The sequence below is a fragment of the Amblyomma mixtum genome, chromosome 3, assembly GCF_055824585.1.
Source record: "Amblyomma mixtum isolate Tamu chromosome 3, ASM5582458v1, whole genome shotgun sequence".
Taxonomy (NCBI): domain Eukaryota; kingdom Metazoa; phylum Arthropoda; class Arachnida; order Ixodida; family Ixodidae; genus Amblyomma; species Amblyomma mixtum.
This window is the reverse complement of record NC_143014.1, coordinates 349,000,483-349,022,442: the sequence shown is the minus strand read 5'-3', so window position 1 is coordinate 349,022,442 and position 21,960 is coordinate 349,000,483. Positions and strand designations below refer to the sequence as shown.

General features: G+C 45.0%; 1 protein-coding gene across 1 annotated transcript in view; it reads right to left on the bottom strand.

Moving 5' to 3' along the window:
* Nucleotides 1–21,960, bottom strand: part of LOC149356304 (nose resistant to fluoxetine protein 6-like) — a 38,315-nt gene that overhangs the window by 6,001 nt on the left and 10,354 nt on the right. Inside the window, exons 5-12 of the mRNA XM_089577765.1 lie at nucleotides 20,656–20,747; nucleotides 20,020–20,199; nucleotides 18,056–18,149; nucleotides 12,268–12,354; nucleotides 9,974–10,139; nucleotides 8,400–8,482; nucleotides 7,543–7,665; nucleotides 1,813–1,933 (exon numbers count right to left, since the gene is read on the bottom strand). Coding sequence (XP_089433891.1) covers nucleotides 1,813–1,933; nucleotides 7,543–7,665; nucleotides 8,400–8,482; nucleotides 9,974–10,139; nucleotides 12,268–12,354; nucleotides 18,056–18,149; nucleotides 20,020–20,199; nucleotides 20,656–20,747 — 946 coding nt within the window. The remainder of the gene's footprint in view (nucleotides 1–1,812; nucleotides 1,934–7,542; nucleotides 7,666–8,399; nucleotides 8,483–9,973; nucleotides 10,140–12,267; nucleotides 12,355–18,055; nucleotides 18,150–20,019; nucleotides 20,200–20,655; nucleotides 20,748–21,960) is intronic.

Genomic DNA, 21,960 nt, shown 5'->3' with positions numbered 1-21,960 from the left:
CCCGAACCGCGCCGTAAGGGCCTTAAGGAAAATGAAATGAAATGACAATTGATTTTAAGGAAAGAGAATGCCTGTCTCTCATATCTTGGTGTACACCCGAAAGGAATGGACACCACAGTACATGTCTCTGAAGCAACCTTCTAAGACAGCACCGTATTCACTACACGCGCGTCTCCTCCTCCGCCTCCGTACAGGCAGTGTGTGGACGGCCGAACGCCTCCACCATCATCGTAGTGCTCCCTGTGCATTGTGCGCGAACTGCGGCATCCATGACGTCAAACCAAGCGTAACTTAACCTGTTCGCTTGTATATCCAGGCTTAACCACAGCTAAGCCACTGCCAATTTTTTAGCTATTGCAGATAGGCACCTTGTTGCAATTAAGGATCAGTAGCTGGCCACTAGTAATAGCCATATAAGCTTTTAGAATTTTAGAAACGCGCATGCCCTCTGCACTGTAGCTCAATAAATTGTGGCTATTTCGCACGCAATTCGAAAGTCGCCCACACGCGTTGAGCGCAAAGCGATGCCCACCAGTGAACGTCACTCCGCGGCACACGTTACACGTGACCTTCACACCCCTGCCTCTGCCAGAGAAGTGAGCAGCGGCGAGCAGCGCAGCGCGGGTAGCGCGGGCGGCACTAAGAAGGTCACGTGGCACGTGCGCCGAATGAACAGTGACGCGATTCGGTGGAGGTCCCTGGGCGTACAGAGCAGGCGCACGACTTTGCGGCAAGCGTAATTTTCGAAATTCTAAAATCAGATGGGGCTAATGGTCCCCTAAAAATCTCGTGTTGAAACCGGGTGCCTATCTGGAATTTTCAATAGCCAAAACGGTAACTATTTAAATTTAGTTAACCAGCTTCCTAGTTAACATGATTCACCTGTTTTCTGATGTCCGCCGACAGTGATATTGCTTCGCCGAAAAAGCCATTTTTTTTGCCTTCAAAAGCTCTTTTTTTAAAAATGAGTGGTTGGGCTCCCTGAAACACTTCTTAATTTGCAAAGCAAGCCTGCGACACTGCTGGCAAACGCTTTGAAAGGGCTGTGGCGGGTCGCCTTTTCGCCTGCGTCAGGTGCGTTGCTCTCCCATTTTACCTACAGCACTTACAACTTTATTCGACATTACCGTTTAAGATGCAAGTTGCGCGCCAGTTATTTTTATGAAGACCAGTGTACGTATTAAACGGGCTGTTCCTGGAAATGCTAGTCAAGGGCCTGAAAAAGAAATGGGTATATGTACAGGTTGCGGGATTGATATGGCAGCACTGTTCTTAAGGCAACCTGTACTTAGGGATGACAATTTAATTTGTACACAGTGAATTCAAGCTAAGCATTTCCGCTAGGCTCATACAAGTGTAGCGTTCCAGGAAACTCCAAATGTTCATGAACGACTCAATGGCAGCCATATTGAGAGTGTTTTACGTGCTTTGAACAAACAGTACAAAATCGAAAATGTTGATTGGAGCTCGCGCCTTCAATATGCGGCGAATGGCAGTGGCCCCGTAATCGCTGTTAGCAAACTGTGCAGTTATGTGTCCTATTCGTCGAAAAGACCGGAAATCTCTTCAATCTCGTATGTGACCTGTGTAATTTATTGTGTTCCTGGTCACGCGTAAGAGAAGTACGAGCACATTAACCCTGACTTCCTGCGCCATGATCCATCACGTTTCAGAAAAAAAAAGAAATAAATCCATTGTCCTCAAAACCGGGCATTTCATGGCTTCAGCCATGCTCTAGATGACGGAATACGCTTTCTTTTTTTCTGCCCTTTGAATATAATAAGGCAGAGTACGGCGAAAAAGGGCCCTTACCGCTGACATTTTGATGTCCTTGTGGCTTTCAACGAAGATGAGTGCGCTGCAGCCGAAGAAGAAGCTGGCGCCGTGGAATGTCGGCATCATGTACACCTCGTTGAACGTGTTAGCCAACGTCCTGCCCCAAAAGCGAAGAATGGTGTGTTAGTGCTTGAATTAAAACAGGCCTTCGTTTGTTATAATCAAAATAAAAGGTGAAAGAACACACCGAAAATAGCAAACAACATGCTAGGGGGAGCAAAACGCGACACAAATCTGGAAATCGTAGCCATTGTTGTTTATTCACAGGTATAAAACAAATTGCTGCCGAATTATTCCCTACCATCTTGGCATGACGCTCACCAAACATGAAAATTCCAGCTTATTAGGAACACAGTAAAATGTTGGGAAATTTGAAAATTCAAAATTTCGTTTTGCCCCACCCTGCGGGGCAAAATGGGACAGTGTAGGACCAAAATGAGGCGCACCTTTATAATCGCCATAATGCTCATCCTTGCAATGAACGCACACGAGGTTTGCTTGAGAAACATCTAGCGGAACTTTGTGAGCCTATTCGAATGACAGACACTTTAGTAAGACAGAACCCTGGCACTGGTTTGTTCCATGGACCACTACAGACTACGCTATCCTAACACCGGGCTCTGCGTGTAGCCTTGCTTTGCGATGTTTTACAATTTCCTGTAGGTGCTGCTGTTTGCCTAAACCGCGTTGAATGCACATACGATTTGGTTCGATTCGTAGCGCGTGAACCCGAGGTTATGCTTGTGGTGGTTGATCAGTCTGAACAGAGCTTGCTCCATTATCAGAATGTGTCGTAGAATTAGCTGTTCATGCCCGCCGAGTGCCACGGTGAATTTAGCAGGACTTTTTGCACGCTTTCTGCTTTTCACAAGCTTTTATCTCCTTTGCTGTTCTGCGGTGGGCGCCTTCGGGAACACCAAAGCGCTTGGTGCTACTGTCGCTGTCTATGTCTCTCCAGACATTTCTTCTTAGTGTTCTCTGCGCGCAAGTCAGAATTCACTGCTTTCCTTTTGTACGTTCAGACTATACTAGGGAGCGGAAAAACACGGGCAAAGCTTTAGAGCAAGCAATGGAACAATTAAATTTACAATGATGCGTTTTTCTCACATGTACCCTGCTGGTAAAATAAATATATCTTAATTACCTGAGACGCAAAAAATTTTAAGTATTTCACAAAATAAGACCAATAAAAATTTGAATAACTACATAATTGATTTAATCTAGGACCCTACATTGATTGAGCTGCAGAGTTTTGAAAAGTCTGGCGCGCGGAATTTCGGGCCTTTCCCACAACTTTTAGGTTATAAAAGGCTCCCTTCGGATTTTTTTTCTCTGCTAAGGAGGAGCCAATCTGGACAGCCTTGAAGACATTTGCAGTGGACTTTTGGCGAGTTATAATACTTACGTATTAAGGTAACATGGCGGGTCATTTAAAAGTTAAGGGGCGCAAAGCATCAAAATGTCGCAATTTCCCCCCCACAGCGTGTTTTTCTTCAGTTTATTTATGCGACATTATTAGCCCAAAATTCTTGGTCTTCTCGACTCGTCGTTAAAGCAAAGTGTGTCGTGATTATTTGGATAGGCTGTTCCGCAGTTAGACACGTACTGTAGAATGATCCTCACAGCTAAACCGCTGAATTGCTCGAGCTCAAATTTCGCACAGAAATGGCTTTTTGTAGGAAGAATTTTTTAAACCATATTTCTTTTGGTACTTTCCTGAACCTGCACAAAAAAAAATCGAATATTCGCATCGTTTGCGGCGACTACGAAACGAAACAGGCCGTTCCCACAGAAATTGCGCCGGTGGCGCCATCTCGTTGGTCGACAGCGGTTATTAGGCGAAGGGCGGGGGCCTTATGCGGGAAGTTTGAAGAGTCTTCAGCAAATGCTTTATCAGTGATCACAAAAAGCTTAATTTGGCCAGAATTGCACTAATTTTGAAGGATTTCATGTATAATAAAACTTTCTGTTTGTCGACTTGGTTCATCGTGGAAAAGGAATACTTTTACCGCGAAACAACTAAGAAACGACATGGACACAACAAAAGACAGAAGCGCTCTTTCTTGTCTTGTGTTCTATCCTCGTCCTTTCTTAGCTGTTTCGCACTAAGTGTATTCCTTTTCGTGGTACAGCATCATCAAACCTCCCGCAAGACACTCCCCCACTTCCTTTTCCGAATCTCCACGGCCGACGAACGAGATGGCGCCACCAGTGCAATCGCTGAGAAAGCAGCCTGATTCGTTTCGTCGTCGCCGCAGACGATATGCGAATATTCGGCTTCGTCTTACTGATTCAGGCAAGTACCCTAAAGTAATGTGTTATAAAACAATTATGCCTAACAATTGCCACTTCTGTACGAAATTTGACCTCGAACATTTCACCGGTTTAGCTGTGCGGTGCATTCGAAAGCGCGCGTTTGATTGCGGGACACGCTTTATTACACAAGAGGGAATGATGGGGTTCGAAAAACTAGATCGAAAATTCTCATACGCCACACTTATTTCGACTGTTCGGCATTGATGTCACTGTTATTTTTCCTAGCGGCACTGCGTGCCAGCAGTTAGCGGGCGGTGAGGTCCAACTCCGTTGTCTTCTGCGGAAAGTGAAGCCGTTCACACAACGAGGCAAGCACGAGCCGCGACACTTGCCGCGTGACTCGTGGCACGAGCGCTGCGTGGCTCGTGGCGCATGCCTTCGTGAACGTCGCTGTGAACACCAGCAACGCGAAAATCGAGCGTTGCCCACTCGCAAAGCGGGGCGAAATCGTCGAAGGCGGCCCGATCATGGCATGAGCGTTTGCAATACCCAGATGAGAGGAGATAAAGTTCCATCATGCTATATGCCGCTTATGGTGACCCCTACTCGAACGCACATCACCCCGATCAACCGTGTGCAGGCCAGCAGCGGGCGGACCCGCTGATTGAGTGCCACCTGCCCATGCACACTGGTATCTGGTGGTTGTGATAAGCGGTAGCGCTGGCGACATACGCTATGCTTTCTAATGGCGCTAGGACCAGGTTTCGCGCGCCCGCCCAGATGGAGGCACTAATCGTGAGAGAAAGGCGAACAACAGGGCTGCTGCTCGCCTATCTGAATGTCAATCTAACGGCCGCCCTTTTATATCGCGTATTCGGTTAGCCACAGACTCTCAGAGATGCGGCAAGTTTCTGTGATAAATGCGCAGTTAACCACCTCATTCATTAGAAGTATGGTAGTGCAGTTCATCGACCAGCTAGAGCTGAATTGTCAGTGTTTTCGATGAATGATTAGAATTTTAAGCGGATTGGTTTGGTCGATTGCGGCTAAGACGGACTGGCGGTTTTCCGCCACTTCGGTTACGCCTAAAGAGGCCCAAAGGCACAACTACATTTGTTTTTAAACATAAGTTTTTAGATCCTTATTCGCCAAGAAGTCACAAAGCTTAAAATCCAGGTGAAAATGCATTTCTAATAAACGTGCCCGCAGAACTTTATATGAGTGACAGAACTTGGTCGCCCGGCGCTCTTAAACGTGCACTAAAGACGAATCTGAACTCGTCTTTTTTACCGCGGGAACTCGATCTACACGTTCCGACCATTCTTAAAAACTTCGAATTATTGTACTGTGGAGCCAATTTTCATAATTTAAATCGTATTAAACGTCCCAGCTCCCGCCTTTTTTTTTTGAACTCACCACTGACGGTAGGAGGAATCAACCAACCCTGCAGCCAGTCCGGTGGCAACTTGCCGCTCTGCCACTGGCGGAGTGATACATAGCGATCGGCGAAAGCAAGGAGTCCACGCGTATTTTCATTTACGTCGGCTTAACTTGCGGCTACGCAACCTCTGACTGGATCTGTTTACTCACGGAAACCTAAAAAAAAAAAGTGAAAGCGAAGACGCCACGCGATTGCCTGAAAGGCACTCCACCCGTTGGTTGACTCCTCCTACAGCTATCGGCGAGTTAAAAAAAAATGCGGGAGCTGGGGCCTACAAATTGATAAAATTGTAATTGACCTGTCGACAGCTTTCGTCAGGGTATGCAATGTGAAAGTAATTGAATAAATGAGTAATCTTTGTATTGACCCTCACGTAATTAGGTAGGTACAAGCATACCTGCATTACAGGTAATAAATTTTTTTAAATATCTAGCAGCCTATCATCTACATTGACCGGATCATCTGGAGTGCCACAGGGATCCGTTTTGAGACCTGCGTTATTTTTATTCATATTATTGATATTGGAACGGCTGTTCACCGCCTCGTTGATGCGAGGTACTTCGTGGATCGTGGTGCTTTGTTCTGCTCTGTAAAAAGTGCCAGTGACCAAACGCTATTAAAACGAGTCACTTAAAGCTATTCATGACTGTTTTACAAAGTGGGACAGGAAAATCAATTGCGAGGGGACTATGTCCATGAGAGCAAGAAATAAAAAAGACCATTGTAATATAACTGAACCATTAACGAAACAAAAGTCAGGGACCCAATCAAATAAACTATCTCGGTGCCAAAATTACTGACATTCACAATTCGGGTAACCATACTGAAAACATACCCGCTTAACGCAGGCTTGAGTTTCTTAAGAGAAAGCTTATAAATGCCGCTTGTAACATCTAACTCACACCATATATACATGACAGAAGCCAGCAGTCACCAAAACCAAGGCGATGACTGCTGGCTTCCGTCATGTACAGGTATGTCAAAACGAGCACCTCTTTCCATCGCCTCGTCTGCTCAAAGCATATATAGCAATTATTAGGCCAACGTTGGAATACGCAAGCAATGTATGGGACCCTCACAATCAAACAAAAATTAATCGCTTAGAAAGAGTCGAGCGGCTGGCAGCTAGATTTATTTTTTTTATTCTATGAAAGAACGCCGTCGGTGACTCACATTTTCTACAACGACGGTCTGCAACCCTTATTCGTACGAAGACGCCTACAATGACTTTATGAGCTTCCAAATGAAAACTTAATGTTGGAACGAACGTTGTGTGTGCGGCCTCCAGGACAAGTTTTTCTGCCCGTAGAATTAATCCTCATGCCAGAGCTGACAGGTTGAAATTTTCATGCCTCGTTCGAAGTATTGTTGAATGGAACTTTATTTATGCGAGGTCTTCACAGTGTGCCTATCAGCTGAAACATTTTAGCGGAGGTTTGGCATGGTTTTCGTGTAATATGTGTGGAGTGTTCATTTTCTACTCAGTAATAGCCCGCAAGCGCTGAGCCGTATTGGAAATAAATAAATAAATGTGCATTGTTATGCGCCAGTAACGATAGCGCTTCTATGGAGGCGTCCACAACGGAAACAGTCAGACCAACGATGTTTTAGCAGCGACGTAATCACAGCGTGATAACCGAATGCCGCGCACGGGTTCCTCGTTTTCAACCCGAGAAAGGGCTGTCGGTAACCTTAATTCAAAAGACGATGATCCCTTGCTCAGCCCCTTGGTCATGGATGGGAAGTCGGCGGCGGCAAATGCATTTCCACTATAGAAAAGTACAAAGCAGAGAGGAGCAACTTCGCGCTAGCTTAACCTCTGAAGATTGTTTCGCAATCCAAAATAAATACAAATAGTCAGATAAGAAAACCCGGTTTCAAACCTAGCCCTTGAGTCTCTATTTCTCATCACATGACTGGCTGGACGACATGTGTGTGTTGCAGATCATTTTTCGTGTCTAAGCGAATCCGGAGCGGACCCCTTCGCGTTTCGTCAAGGGAACACTTACGTGATGTCGGACATAATGAGCGGAATGACGGGCACGTAGCGGCCGCTGCTCATCTGCCACGCGGAGAAGGCGCAACAAGCGACAGACAGGGTGCCGAAGATCCAATGCAGCCGCACGTTGTGCCTGCGTTGTTCGGAATGAAAAAAAACAAGGGGTGAGTGCCCTCTGGTTTTAATTCTGCGAAAAGCGTTTTACTGCTTCAATGAGCGACACGTGAGCGCGTTACTATGCGCCGGCGGCCAAGTGCCTTGAGCACTCGCCTTGCATGCGGCAGATGCGAGTTTCGACACCCAGTGCAGCCGGTTTTCAAGCGGTACAGCTTTCCCCTGAACTGGTTCTCGGTTTCTTTGAGGAGAAATGCTTGGAAAATGGGTCTTCGACTCCAACGTTCTTTAAAGAAAATACTTTCTGCCATGGCGCCCTCAGGTCAGAGCTGCCCTTGCACCCTTTACAATTCATATTCGGCAAACGTTAGTGCGGGAGATGCCTGCCAAAGGACAGCCTTCGCTGCAGCTTCGTTTTCATATGCGGCCCTTGCCCGTGTTCCTGATACTGTTTTGGTCAGACCCACTGGTACAGTACGCCGATGCTCCAACAGCTCATAAATTCCATATATTGTTTGTGCTGTCATCTAAGGAAAAAAGCAAACTTTCTTCAGTGAGGAATATTTAGGGCCGGCTGGGGCCTTGCTTCTCACCTATTCCTGCCCGCCCCGAGAAAGGAACACGGCCAAGCTGTTCGGCTGCAGTTTCTTCTTTGCGACCGATTTGCACCTGGAAAGTCTAATTCGTGCTCAAGCCTCAACCGGCGCTTACAATATGACTGCAGTGTACGACGAATACATCTTCAGCACTTACCCTTTGAAGAGCACTAGGATGGCCACAGAGACCAAGAAGAGCTGGAAGTCAGTTGACAGGTACCACAGGTGAGAAAAGCACTCCTGCAAGAACACGCAGAAAATGAGCAACGCCTCAAATAGCTTCTATAGCGTGCATATTTTGCCGCTTCTTTTAACTACTGCCCCGCCTTTGGCCAACAAAGCTCATAGGAATAGGTAGACAAAAAACATAATCTATTACGCCGCGGACCAAAGAGATAAATTCACTTGAAAATATTCACGGCATTTTGTGCCTATCTCACAGCCCCCCACACAAATAATGCGGGTGGCCGGAGAAAGAAAGCAGTCAGTTTTTTTTTTATTTCCCACTAACTAAAATAATCTAGAAGTAGTGCCTATTCGCAGCCAGCAAGCATTTTTTCTGTGTTCCCCTCCTCCTTTGCCCCCGTCATATTTTTGGTTGTAACCCCTTTGCCAGGTATAAATAGCTGAAACGCATTTCGCCTTCTTAATTTCAAAAACACATAACCTGTGCGCAATAAATAAAACAAGAAATAACGCAAACTCCATTCCCCTTCAGTACAGCCAACAAAAGCTGTGCAACTGCTCGTACAATAATTCAACATTAATCTACGGTTGCACAAAGAGATACGATTCTTAGATGGACACGTGTGAAGTTGTTACACTTTTTGTCTGCATTTGTTCAACATTTTTGTGCGGTTTTGGTGGGACTAGCGTTCGCCTCGAGTGTCTAACTCTGCCTTGCTTAGCTTTTTAACCTTCCCGATCAACAGTTTTGAATTATGAATCATTTACTTTTCTTGATACTTGTTTTGCTACGAAGGTTGGATTTTAATCATTGACTACTTTTAGTATGTTCATCGCGTCCTTAGGTTTCTTGACACTGCTTTTGCTGCGATATGTTTTCGACAATGCTTTTGCTACAACGGGTTTTTCGTACTGCTTTTGCTAAGATATGTCATAATTCACGTACCTTCATTATTAACCTCATGATTCATCTCTTTTGCCTGCTGCTTTGGGGGTCGATGTTTTATCAGATTTAGATGTGATGTTTCTGGGAACACTCTTGGCGATACGTAACTGTCGCGAAGTGAGCAGTGTTTGAAATTTTATCACCTTTGTGATTGCCCTCACTGATATGTATGTAGCTTCCTTCTTGAAAATGGACCAGATGGAATTTGCGCCTTGTACATGTACGTGTTTCTTCATTTATGTCATGTTTCTTCGGGCAAGTACATACCTTTACCAAAAGACCTAAGCAGCACAACGTGAAAAAAAAAATAATACGGACCTAGTAATGTAGGTGTACAAACGATGTTACACTTTTACAGTAAGGCCAGTTTTCCTCCGCTCGTATTTCGCATCCGACTAAAAACGCCGTTCAAAGAAACACGCGTGTTAAGAAGCACCAGCAGTTAGAATAATGTTGTTCTGTCAAAGTTGAACTAGACTATCACGACCAGCAGAAAGGGAACGTTCTATCGGCTAGCGGCAAAGCAGGCAGGTAACACCATGTTTAAAATTGTATTGATGCACTTCCTCCTGGCACAGGACTACATGCATGGCACTGACCAGTTCATTGGTAATGGAGAAGTTCCGAATCTGAAGAAGCAGCTTCCACCAGTTCTCCGCAAATTCGCGGTAGAACTTGTTGAACAACATGTTGGCGTTGGGACCGTTGACTACTAGCGGCAACAGGCAGAAGCACATCAGAACAAAGAACACTGGAACAGTCACCCTGCATGAAGAAAGAGCAGAACGTATTGTCGCATTAAGGCTGTGGCGTTTTGTGAAAGTACGGTGAACGTATCCTTCTAATTTATGGTGTAACAGGTATTGATATTTTGGAGTATTGTGGTGTCTCATTATAGTGTATCAGGCACTGCGTATCAGGCATTCAATATCCGTGCCTCTTAGATTTGCAACACCCAATGTACACATCGGGCCCAGTTTTACAGGGCACATCACGTTTTAAAGGGAACATCCGTTACAAAACGAGACAAACGAAAACATCTACGTCCGTTTGCCAAGTAATAGCGCACTGCAATATTTCATTTGTAGGATATAGGACGATACAAAGCTAACATGGTACACATTGTACGATATCATTTGCACGGCAGTGTTAGTGCGTTAAAGAAACAGCTAGGCTAGGATACCCTACAGCTACGTCGGACCTTCTTCAGATTAACCTTTTTGTATGACATTCTGAATAAAAAAATTGGCACTCACCATGAAGCTTACCTAGCCCCTCCCAAGTAAGTACATTCATTTCCCGAAGAAGAGGCCATAGCCGTAAAATACGAGAAATGCCCTTCCGGACACCTGTAATTAAATCAGCTTTTTTTTTGCCGCGCACCATATCTGAATGGAACAGACTGCCAAACGAAGTAGTTACATTAGATGACGATAACTTTCCGGCCCTTATTGAAACACATTTACGGGAGCTAACTGGCCTATAATCGTACCATGCCCGATAAGCCATTGACTCTTTCTCTTATTTCCTTTCTATGCACTCTTACTGTGGTGTACGTTGTAGCTACTATTGCATACTTCACAGGCATGTGCACCACTTCAGAAGTGCACGAAATTGGTGCTGGATATATTTGTGCTCATATTCGTTTTATCGTGATTTTTTTTTTACTTGTAACATGAAGTGCGGCATTTCGTCATTTCCGGTTTCGACACCCTGCACCATTTCGACCTTTCCGGTTACAATATACTACAGTACTTCGCCATTTCCGGTTGCGGCACAATTTTAATACGAAAATTGGTTTTTGAGGCAAGGAAAGGGCACAGTAGCTCTCACATCTCAGTCTCTCGGTGGGCACCTCAACCGCGTCTTAAGAGAAAAGGTAAAGTCTCAGAAAGCATGCAGTTGAAGGTGCATATTTATTTATTTATTTATTTATTTATTTATTTATTTATTTATTTATTTATTTATTTATTTATTTATTTCATTACCCTCAGGGCCAAAGGGCATGTCATCTGTCCGAACCGCAGTCGCAGGCTAACCTCCAACTTGACTAAAACATGTAAGCTATATGCAAAGAGAAATGCTAAGACCCCACCCAGAATGCTGTTCGACGAACGATCCTCAAAATTTTGGTGCCAATGTAGTTGAGAATACTGCCGCCCCATTGAGGTCAGCTAGTGATGCCATCGCTGGGATTTCGTCTACACCTTCATGAACTTTGAGCCTCACTGAGTGAATTAAATCTGACTTTACGTATGAGGTCCCGTGAGAGGTACCACTTCCTGTATACACTTTTTGCAGATATGGTCTGCGAAAGGCTTTTCGTTCTTAAGGGCCAAATAATGATTTCGCATTAAAAAAAGTTACGTGATGTCTGAAAAGGTAGGTACACCTTACGATTCCACGTGCTACGCCAAAACAATGCCTGGCCGTTCTTTTCGCCGGACCAAAGCAAGGAATCATTGATATTACTTGCGTTGTTGGGTAGCGCTTAATTGCGCAAATATATAACTGGATATGAAATTATAATTAGGCACTAAGTCACAGGAGAAAACACTCCAATCAGGTGCCGCAATAAATGAGCACTGAAGTAAGCCACATTGTGGAATAAGAGGCTGCAAACGTGCTGGTAGTATTTAAAAAGCGGGACCGAAGAAATTGTATGAATTACGCTGAGAAAGACGACAGAGTCTCGCCTCACGTCAACTTGGCAAGTCATCTGCGCAGCTCCACACTCTGAGCACGAATACGCCTATATGGCAGTAAAAAGAGAGTAAACTGTCCTCTAGCGCACGCGCTTTTGTAACAGGAAATGCACTCCCTTATTGGTTCTTTCTGTTCATAGTGTACGTGCTGCAGAGGACTCCACATGTGAACGAAAGTGTATGCCCACCTGATGACCTTTCTTAGAACGGCTACAATTCCAACGACGATGCTTTTCCTTTTAGACTTGAGGATGTTGTACGCAAGTAGAAACCCACTGTGCAAGAAAATAATAGGCAAGTAAGAGATGAGAGAGAACACTCGGCAATCAAAGGCATTTTATCTTTATTGCGCCTTATAGCGCAAACTGAACGCTTTTTAGGTTTTGGCGCCAGTATGTTATTATCTATGATTTTAGGCAAACTGCAGGTCATTTCGGCCTACACAGGAAGAGCTTCAACAACAGCGCAAAATAATAGAATCCAAAACAGTGCAGCAATCACACACAATGAAAGTACAGGAATTGCTAGTAATGGGATACAAAACGCCTCAACTCATTCGAAAAATACGAGCATAACAAACTGCTCAAGAGAAAACAGTGCCACTCCTATATCTTTCGCTGGAAAAGAAAAATACATGTGTACATATTCGCTCTGTGGAAATGGGCAAGATGCAAAACGAGACAGTTTATGAGTTTTCCCTGAAAAGCAGTTGTCAGGAAAGTTGAGGTCACTAAACTTTCTACGTGCCTCCAGTCTTTGAATATGATTTTGTTGCATTATTAAAGAGGTAGAATCTTGCCGTTAATATTTCCTAGAAATGAATATGTCGCACCCAGAAAGTATGAGGCTGGCTCGATTAAGGAAATGATTGGTTTACTCGCCGGAGTGCTAGAAGGTCAGATGGCGTGCAGCCGAACGGCACGTGACACCGGCACGAGAAGGGAGCTCAATTCAACGGCACTTCGGCGTCATCGTCTTCGACGGCTGGTGTTGCTCCTGCTGTGTAAGGTCGCTGCTGCTGCTACAGTAGGCCACCCCGCTAGTGAAGGAGACCGGCGAAGCTGGGAGCAGGAACGACACTTTCCGCTGCTGAGGGGTAGCGGGGAAAGATGGCGGAGGAGGGCAGCCGGCCGGTTGGGGCAGAGAAACCACACATGTAGGCCAAGTGGACGGGGCGTCTTCTGTGAAGGCTGACTTCAAGCGGTGGATTGAAATGGTGTCAGTGCGCCCATGAATGTCCACGATGAAAACCTTCGGTGTTCTGTCGAGCCGTAGGGGCAGTGAAGCGGCTTGAAGACAGAGTCTCGGCGAACAAAGACGTGTGTGCAAGTCGCTAGTTCGGATGGAACGTGTGAAGATGGCCGAGACTGGCGTCGGACATGTGGCGTTCGGAGATGACGGCAAAAATTGCGGAGCTGCGTCACGTAATCGGTAAGGTCGGGACTTGCGAACGAATCGGTGGATTCGAAAAATTCACCAGGAATACGCAGGGGCGAGCCGAAGACATGTTCTGCCGGAGTGCAACGAAGATCTTGTTTCAGTGTAGCACGGAGGCTGACCAGAACCAGTGGTAGGGAGGCAGTCCAGTAGGTAGTGTCGAGTTGGGCTTTGAGGGATGTTTTTAGCGAACGATGGAAGCGTTCGATCATGCCGTTGGCGATGGGATGGTAAGCAGTAGTTCTAATTCAGGAATTTACAAGTAAAGTCATAAGGTTATTAAGAAAAGAAGATTCAAACTGGGCGCCACGGTCAGTGATGATGGTCGAGGGAACCCCGTACCGGGAGACCCAGCCGGCGACGAATGTTCTGACGATGGTGTCATTGGTGGCGTTAGGGAACGCTTCGGGTCAGCGACTAAACCGATCGATGCAACTAAGAAGTTATGAATGTACAGCGGAAGGTGGCCAGAGACCCAAGATATCGATGTGGACGTTACCAAAACGGGCTGACGGCGGGGGAACGAGCCGAATAGAGAGGTTGTGTGTCGCTGAGTTATAGACTGCTGGAAAACCAGGCAGGAACGGGCCCAGGAGCGCACGTCCTTGTTGATGCCGGGCCAGACGTAACGTTTAGTGAGAATATGCTGCATGGCGCGAATTCCGGGATGGGACAGGCCGTGGAGGGCGTCGAAGACAAGACGATGAAAGGCGGAGGGGACCAAAGGTCGCGGAGTGCCGGCCGAAGTGTCGCAGATGATGCGGACGGGCCACGAAGGGAGGAGAATTTCACGGAGGACCAACTAGCCAGGGTCCGTGCGAAGGTGCCTTACGCTCAACATGTTCGAGTTGTTTAAAACCTGTGTAGTGTCAAGGTCCCGTACGAACAATAAGTATTCCAATGCTGACCTAGCGCAACCCTTTTAAGATAGAAGTTTGGTGCTTACCGGTGCCGAGGCTAATTTTCTCTTTTAGGACCTAGCTTTCTGAAGGCCGACATTCCAACATAAGAAATTTGGTCAGACCGGAACGGGTTACTCGTAAATGTTACGCCAATCCACTTATACTTTCGCACATTTGAAGTGATAGAATGTTGCAAGATATAGGAACCGGTAGTTGCTTCGTTTTAGTTTTAATCCGCATAAGCGGAGTTTTTCCGTCATACCCCTATGCGTACATCACTCGTCAATTGCCTCAACTTTGCCCCGCCGTGGTGGCTCAGTGGTTACAGCGCTCGGCTGCTGACCCGAAAGACGCGGGTTCGACCCCGGCCGCGGCGGCCGAATTTCGATGGAGGCGAAATTCTAGAGGCCCGTGTACTGTGCGATGTCAGCGCACGTTAAAGAACCCCAGGTGGTCGAAATTTCCGGAGCCCTTCACTACGGCGTCCCTCATAGCCTGAGCTGCTTCGGGACGTTAAACCCCAATAAACCAATTGCCTCAACAATTTTCTGTAACAAATGATGATCATTTTTACAAGATAATATTTTTATCTCTTCACCAACACCGGCAAACAATCGCAATTAGTGTTTACTGAGAAAGAAGCGTCTAGTGTCAACTGAAGTCAGTGTGACTGATGTGTCACCGATTAATTGAAACATGAATAAGTCGGCTAGAAGCCATATTTCTTCGCTTAACTTGAAGGCATCACATGAACCCGTAGACAGCTAAGACTTAAGAAACCTGTAGCTGTAATTTTTGTGCCTTGCGTGCTCTGTATTTTGCTAGTGTTGCGTTGAATAGGTGTTCAGAGTACTCTGCATTATTTTTGTGCGCCGATAACGGGGCCCAGTGCATTTAATTCAATAGTTTCCCTCAAAGGAGTTTTCCCACCTGCCATACGTTTACCTTTGAGAATCCCTTCGCCATGCTAGGATCCCAGCAGTGTACACCTAATGTGCCGAGTGAAATGCTCCCATCTTTGCGCCAGTCATAAGACATCCTGCTGCAGATTTTTTACAATGATAATTCTCTAAGGTACGCTTTCTGGAGGTCGCAATAGGTGTTTGACGGTCAATAGCGGTTTCAAAAAATGCGTACTTATTCAAAGCCCCAACTCAGCTGACCACTCCTTGGAAAGCATCCTTTCCTTGGAAAGCTCTTTGATATTTTTTTTGCAGACTAAACGCAATGCCTCAGGTTGCATCGGTCAAATGTAACATTTTTTTTACCTCTCTTTCTTGCTTTCTTACTTCATGTTTAGCAGGCGGAATTTCGCGCATTACCTTGCATATCAGCATACCTTACTTGTATACATGCATCCGTTTAAGGAGCATCCAGGCCCATTATGAGGCATTGTTTAGCACTGTATAAGAGACGCTGCAGTCAAAACAACCCCAGTAAGTTGTATATCAGTAAACCCTTACAAATATCTGTGATGAGTTTCTGCTAAAAAGTCAATGATTTCAGACATCATACTCATCAGGTATTTCTGATGACTTCTGAGTTGAGCTTGTGATGCAATGGTGATGAAAATTGACAACCGATTTTTTAATTAGGACGTGATGTGTTTTTTTCTGTTGAGATTTTCATTAATTTATTTTGCAGACATGCTGAATTCATGATGCATTTCTGATTGGTTTATAATGCATTGAAACCAGTGTCCTGGAGAACCCCCCCCCCCCAAAAAAAAAGATATAAAATAAAAAAATCGTGATTTCTGTTTTTCACCGGCTCTTTAAAATCACACAGCAACCGCTGCGGTGAAGCCGTCTTACGTGTACTGTAAACATCCACTATAGACTATCCTATGTGCGACTTTCGCTGAAACGTGGAACAGCCCAGGACAATAATCTGCCAGTCATTGATGCAAACAGGTTCCGTCGACCCTTTGAAAGAAGTAACAAAATAAAGAAAAAAGGACATTGCAAACTCTGGAAGTACAGAGACCAAAACACATGTGTAGAACGATCGAACTGAGTTTTCCGCCGCTCCTAAAGCTGCTGTGACAAGAAAGGCAAGAATTGACGATAAAATCATATGAGTTTTACCGCACATGCTTACATCCAGACTATTTTTAACCAAATGTTATCACTAGAAATCGCGTGCTCACTCAAAACACGCCCAGGACGTGTTCCAGACAAGCGTTTTGCCCTCTGTACATTCTGCACTGGTACTCTCACCTATGTGTACATCATAGCGCGGGCTCCAGCTTATATAGTGCCATTAAAACGCCCCTTAAGAAGTCCTAGTTAGGAGCTGTCAATAAGTTGAGTTTTGTAAGAAAATATTGGCGCGATATAAGGAATTTCCGGCAGTTAAAAATGAAGAGGTTTAACAACAAAGTTCTGTTCGTTGATGTGCATCATTGCTCCACGAGACATTTAATAAAGCGCATCGGCAGGTGCCTGAAAAACATAGTGCTCTGATGTTTTCACGCATCAGAAAAACAATCTTTCTTTTCATCAGAAAAGTTCATGCACAAACACATCAAGAATTTATGTTGTCACTCCGGTCCCTAAAAGTTAATCGGAAAATTCATCAAGCATTTATGATGTCAATCTGGTACAAAAAGTAAATGCAAAAACTCAATAAGAATTTATGATGCCGGCATGCGGAAACGCAACATATGGGGCCTTTGTGATTAATTTCTGGTGACTCACCGCGATTATATCATAATGATATCAGAAATTCAATACCCATTTTTGTAAGGGAAGACCGCATACAAATGTAGACCAAATCGAATGGACCGAGAATAATGGTGCTCCTTGGCACGCGTTTCTACAAAAAACGGCGTCACGGACAAACTAAACTAAGTCACAAAGCAGTAATAGAGCCCGCCATATGGATGTCCCGAGAACATGTGCTGTAGCAAAGTCCTTGAACGCATGAAGAAGATTCTTTTACTGTTCATGAGCCGTTGCCTAACCGCACGTACGCTGCTTCCACGAAGTCTGTAAGCCAGGGCATCCACAGAAAACTAACGTGATTGTCTTCTGAAAGTCCCTACTTCCTCATCAACATTGCAACTCTCTGGGGCCCCCAGAGCTCTGAGATAAAAAAAAAGATCAAGTTTGAAAGTGAGCGCCAGGTCAGACTTCATGTAATGCATTATGAGCTAAAATCTCGGTGAACAGAGAAGGGAAACGAGAGGAAAGGAAAAGAAAGGAAGGGAAACGAGAGGGTCGTTATAAGACACACAGCAAAGAAGTCAACAGTCACTCTGAAATGAAGTTGTATAAGGAAATTTAATTTATGCTGTTCATGAATGGAAAATGATTATCTGATGGGAGAACCACATAGCGAGCGTAGCTAGAGCTGCTAATTTTGTTCTTGTTTTGACAGCTACTTCTTTGGATTTTGACATCTCACGCTGTCGCAATAACATTCGAATAGTCTTTTTTATCCTTTTTTACTCGTTTTCCGCTCTCTGCACTGAGATTTCTCCACGTGAACATTTCCCTTGTTTCTATGCATACCACTGGGTTTTTACATTTTCATAATTTTAATGCTAGTTCATCACGCGCCCTCTTTTCCTTTGTTTTGAGTGTGAAATCACTCTCCTTTATCACTCTTCTCACTGCGAAACTTCGTCACTTACCTCAAAAAGAAGAAAGTGTCGACGCTCAAAAATGCCGTCGAGATGATGCAGAAGATCCAGCTTGAAGTCACGTCTAGCACGTTGGCGTACCTCGCTGTAAGAAAGTTCAGGCGGTGTTGAATTCGATTGTCCACCTTTTTCCAACACTAAACGTATTTCTGAGCTAGGAACATGAACAGGCCTTGAAAAAATTGTGCATGGCAGCAAAAAAAAAAAAATGCGTACACATTATAGTAAATTGCCACTATTGTAAAAAGAAAAAATCTGACTTAATGACTTGCAGAAAACCCAAGCACCAATTAAACTTTGAAATAGATGTGCGAGTAAGCCTTGCATGCATATACAAACATTCAGGAATGAATTCATATCCTGTTATCTTCATATGTGTTATAAATTTACTTTGACATGAGGAAGAAGCGTTAAATATACATGCGCTTCATATATTTACAAAATCTATTGATACACGTTTAGAGAAAACTGCGCATTTGAATGTGTGAAGCATCACGAACCAATTATGTGCAACTAACTACATTGAATACTAAAGTGGGGCACAAACCAGGTTTGATTACGAGTGAGAGTTGTAGGTTGCTAAATTGGAAGATGCTAAACATTTCAGTAAATATCGGCAGTAAAAAAATTAATATTATAAAGGATTGTATTCATAATGGCTGCCTAATCGTAGAGTACTGGTTTAGGAATGCTGCTTACACTCTAAGCGTTTGCACTGAACTGCAGCAAACATTCTGGTTTGGTTTGGTTTGTGGGGTTTAACGTCCCAAAGCGACTAAGGCTATGAGAGACGCCGTAGTGGAGGGCTCCGGAAATTTCGACCACCTGGGGTTCCTTTAACGTGCACTGACATCGCACAGTACACGGGCCTCTAGAATTTCTCCTCCAAAGAAATTCCAGCCGCCGCGGCCGGGATCGAACCCGCGTCTTTTGGGTCAGCAGCCGAGCACCTTAACCACTGAGCCACCGCGGCGGCACAGCAAACATTCTAAAGAAATACAACTTACAGAGCTTATTTCTCAGTTACCGCCAATATAAATTAAAATGCAATATAACTCGTTTTTCGGACAGTGCGAGGACTGTGACATGCTCACTGCAGCCCCAGGACCTTGTCTAGGGGGCCTCTTTGTGAACTCGGCTGAGCCGCAGGCAGGACGAGCCCAATGTAGGCTTTAGTCTTTTGCCATGTATTAACTGTTTTATGAATATTATCTCCCTTGTGCCGTCTTTCGAAGCCTGTCCGGTGTGAAATAAGGTGAGGCACAGATTGTACATGAAACTTCACCGTCGACCAAAAATGTAGTTTCAGCGAGGCTTTGTGCTCATCACCATCAGTACGATGCAGGCAATAGTTTGGGCGTTCAGTATGTTTTCATAGAGGCGAATGTGTGAGACGCAAAAATCTATTGGAGTAATACTGTCATTAAGTGGCTGAAGCAAATCACTTGACCGTCTGTACAGCTATGATACCTTTCATTTTAAAGACTCCCAAAACACAGTGAATACTCCGTCGACCACTGGCAGGCAGAGTCCCTCCTAACCTATGAGAAGCGACAGCTGTGTGCGCTCAATCGCACCAGAGCTCTTTTGTCAGCCTGCGCTGATTTTTTTTAGGTTTCTAAAAATTCCCTTGCGTTCTTGTGTTTTGGTTTTCTCATGCAGGGACGGCAAACTATCCCCTGCTTGAAAGTTGTTTGTGTAGCCAAAACGTCATCGTGATTAACCAGTGCAATAGTGAGGCATAATAATTGATGAAAATGCTTCTTTTCAAAGCGACGCACCTTACACGCACAGGGTTGTTCTCAGGTGCCACACAAATCATTGCATGCATTAGTGGGGCATTCCGGAGCACCGGACGTCTGTTTTATGCGCCTGCTGATATTATAGCGCATTCTTGTTTGCAGTGTTATCTAAGAATAAAAGATAGTAAATGGGCCATCATCGCCGCAGCTCACAAATGACGGGGTCGAGAGCCATGGAGCAGTGGCCCAGCACAATCCACAGGATGCTGAAGAACCGCAGGCCGTGGATGAAGCGGTACTTGTAGGCGTCCGACTCGTGGTTTCTAGTGACCGCGAGCAGGAACCGCGTGTTGCGGGGCACCGAGAACGCCGTCAGCAGGATCCGAAGTGTAGCTGCCGAAAATGAGCGCACCGGAGAAAGAAGAGAAGTCGCCAGACGTCAACCACATTCATCGTTCTACATACATTGTTCATGCCACCAGTTTCCATGAATACGCAACCCTCATTATTTACTCTTTTTGCGATGCTTATTATAAGTTTCATAAAGTGCAAGTGCATTCTCTGCCTTTTAAAGCCAACAGCAATTTCCAACAGCACCTCAAATTTCATGTTTGTGCATTTCTTGGCCAGAAATGCACCAACATGAATCGCCTAGCTAGTAGGGTTTTTCGTAAGAGCATTACTATTCATCTCTTTTCGTTTCCTTTCCACCACAAAATTAGATGTTGTATATTGACAGTTCACAGAACCGTATAGTAGGCACAGTGCGCATGAGTAGCTATTATATAATTCAATTAAATTGAGTTTTTTTAGGGCGAATGTTTCTGTAAGTAGGCATTAAAAACATACTTTGGGGCGCAGGCTTCTCTCCGCTCCTAGAACCTCGGATGTCGATGGCAGTGCTGACGATAGTGGCCGCTACTAGAAGGCCTAGGATGCAGCTGCCAAATGGGAGTGAAAAAATAACAAGAGAAAAAAACGATAACTCAACGAACGCCTCTGATAGCGACTTTGACTGATAGTTCAAAGAGTGCTCAGGGCAGGCGAACGTTCCTGAGCCAAGGGGAGTGCTTGTTGTTGTGAGAAGGGATCAAATTTTTCACTGTCACGAAGCGCTCGCATGGCTTGCAAAAAATATCTGCTCAAGTTATCTCCTATAACAATAATTTTGATATGACCTAATGCAACACTAATTTTCTTAACTTCGAAAAACACATAAAGACAAACAATTTTGTTTGCCTAGAAGAAAGCAAAAGAGAGCATCTATTCTTTAAAAAACACATCACTCCGGGTCCGCAGTATATCATATAACCTTTACACTTGTGTAATGGATGCTTCCCCCAAGACGGCAGAAGATAACTGAAACGAAAATATCAATACAGCGTTGCACGGGAGTATAATTTTCCTCCCGCCGCACGTTTCACGCTTGTCTACCGGGCGGCTACAGCGGCGGCGGCACGAAGCCCGACCAAGACAAGACGTGTCGGTCCGTTCACACTAAGCCTGGAACCACTATCTCACAGAGGTTTCGCCACTACGCATCAATGTCTCAGTGCTGCTGAATCCACATAATTTGCTGATTATTGAAACGTTCACCTCCAGCGCAAAAGCTGCACCCAAACAAGCTGTACCCAAACGCCCGCAACACCTTGGGCAACAAGGTGAGCGGAAAAGAGGGACAGGCGAGAGCCGCCTAGTACCAACGGCCACTGGGCGCCGGAGGTCGCTCACGCTAACCAGCATTCGAAGCAATCCACCAAATCGTCACTGTGGTCGCCATTATGGTCGAGCGTCCATTCCAATCGCTGTAAGAACTTATCTCCGCCTTAACTGTTATGCGGGATAACTTGGGGTGACGTAACTTTTCGCATAAAAGAGTGCCAGTTTATTTTATAGCGAAGAGTTACCGCCGGTCGGCCTAAGATCCAGACATTCAGTGCGCTTCATAGTGAGTGTATCACAAAGCCCGCTCTTATACTGGTCGTGGCACAAGCGGGGTGTGCATAATCTTGGTTCCACTGTGGACGGAAAAATCGAGTGAAATAAAATGACCTAGTGTCCACTGGCTCATAGCACAAATATATTCGTCTTATTTATCAGAAATCCTCATTTCCAAGCACCTGAATCGTGAACAAATACAGGATGGTGACCAGT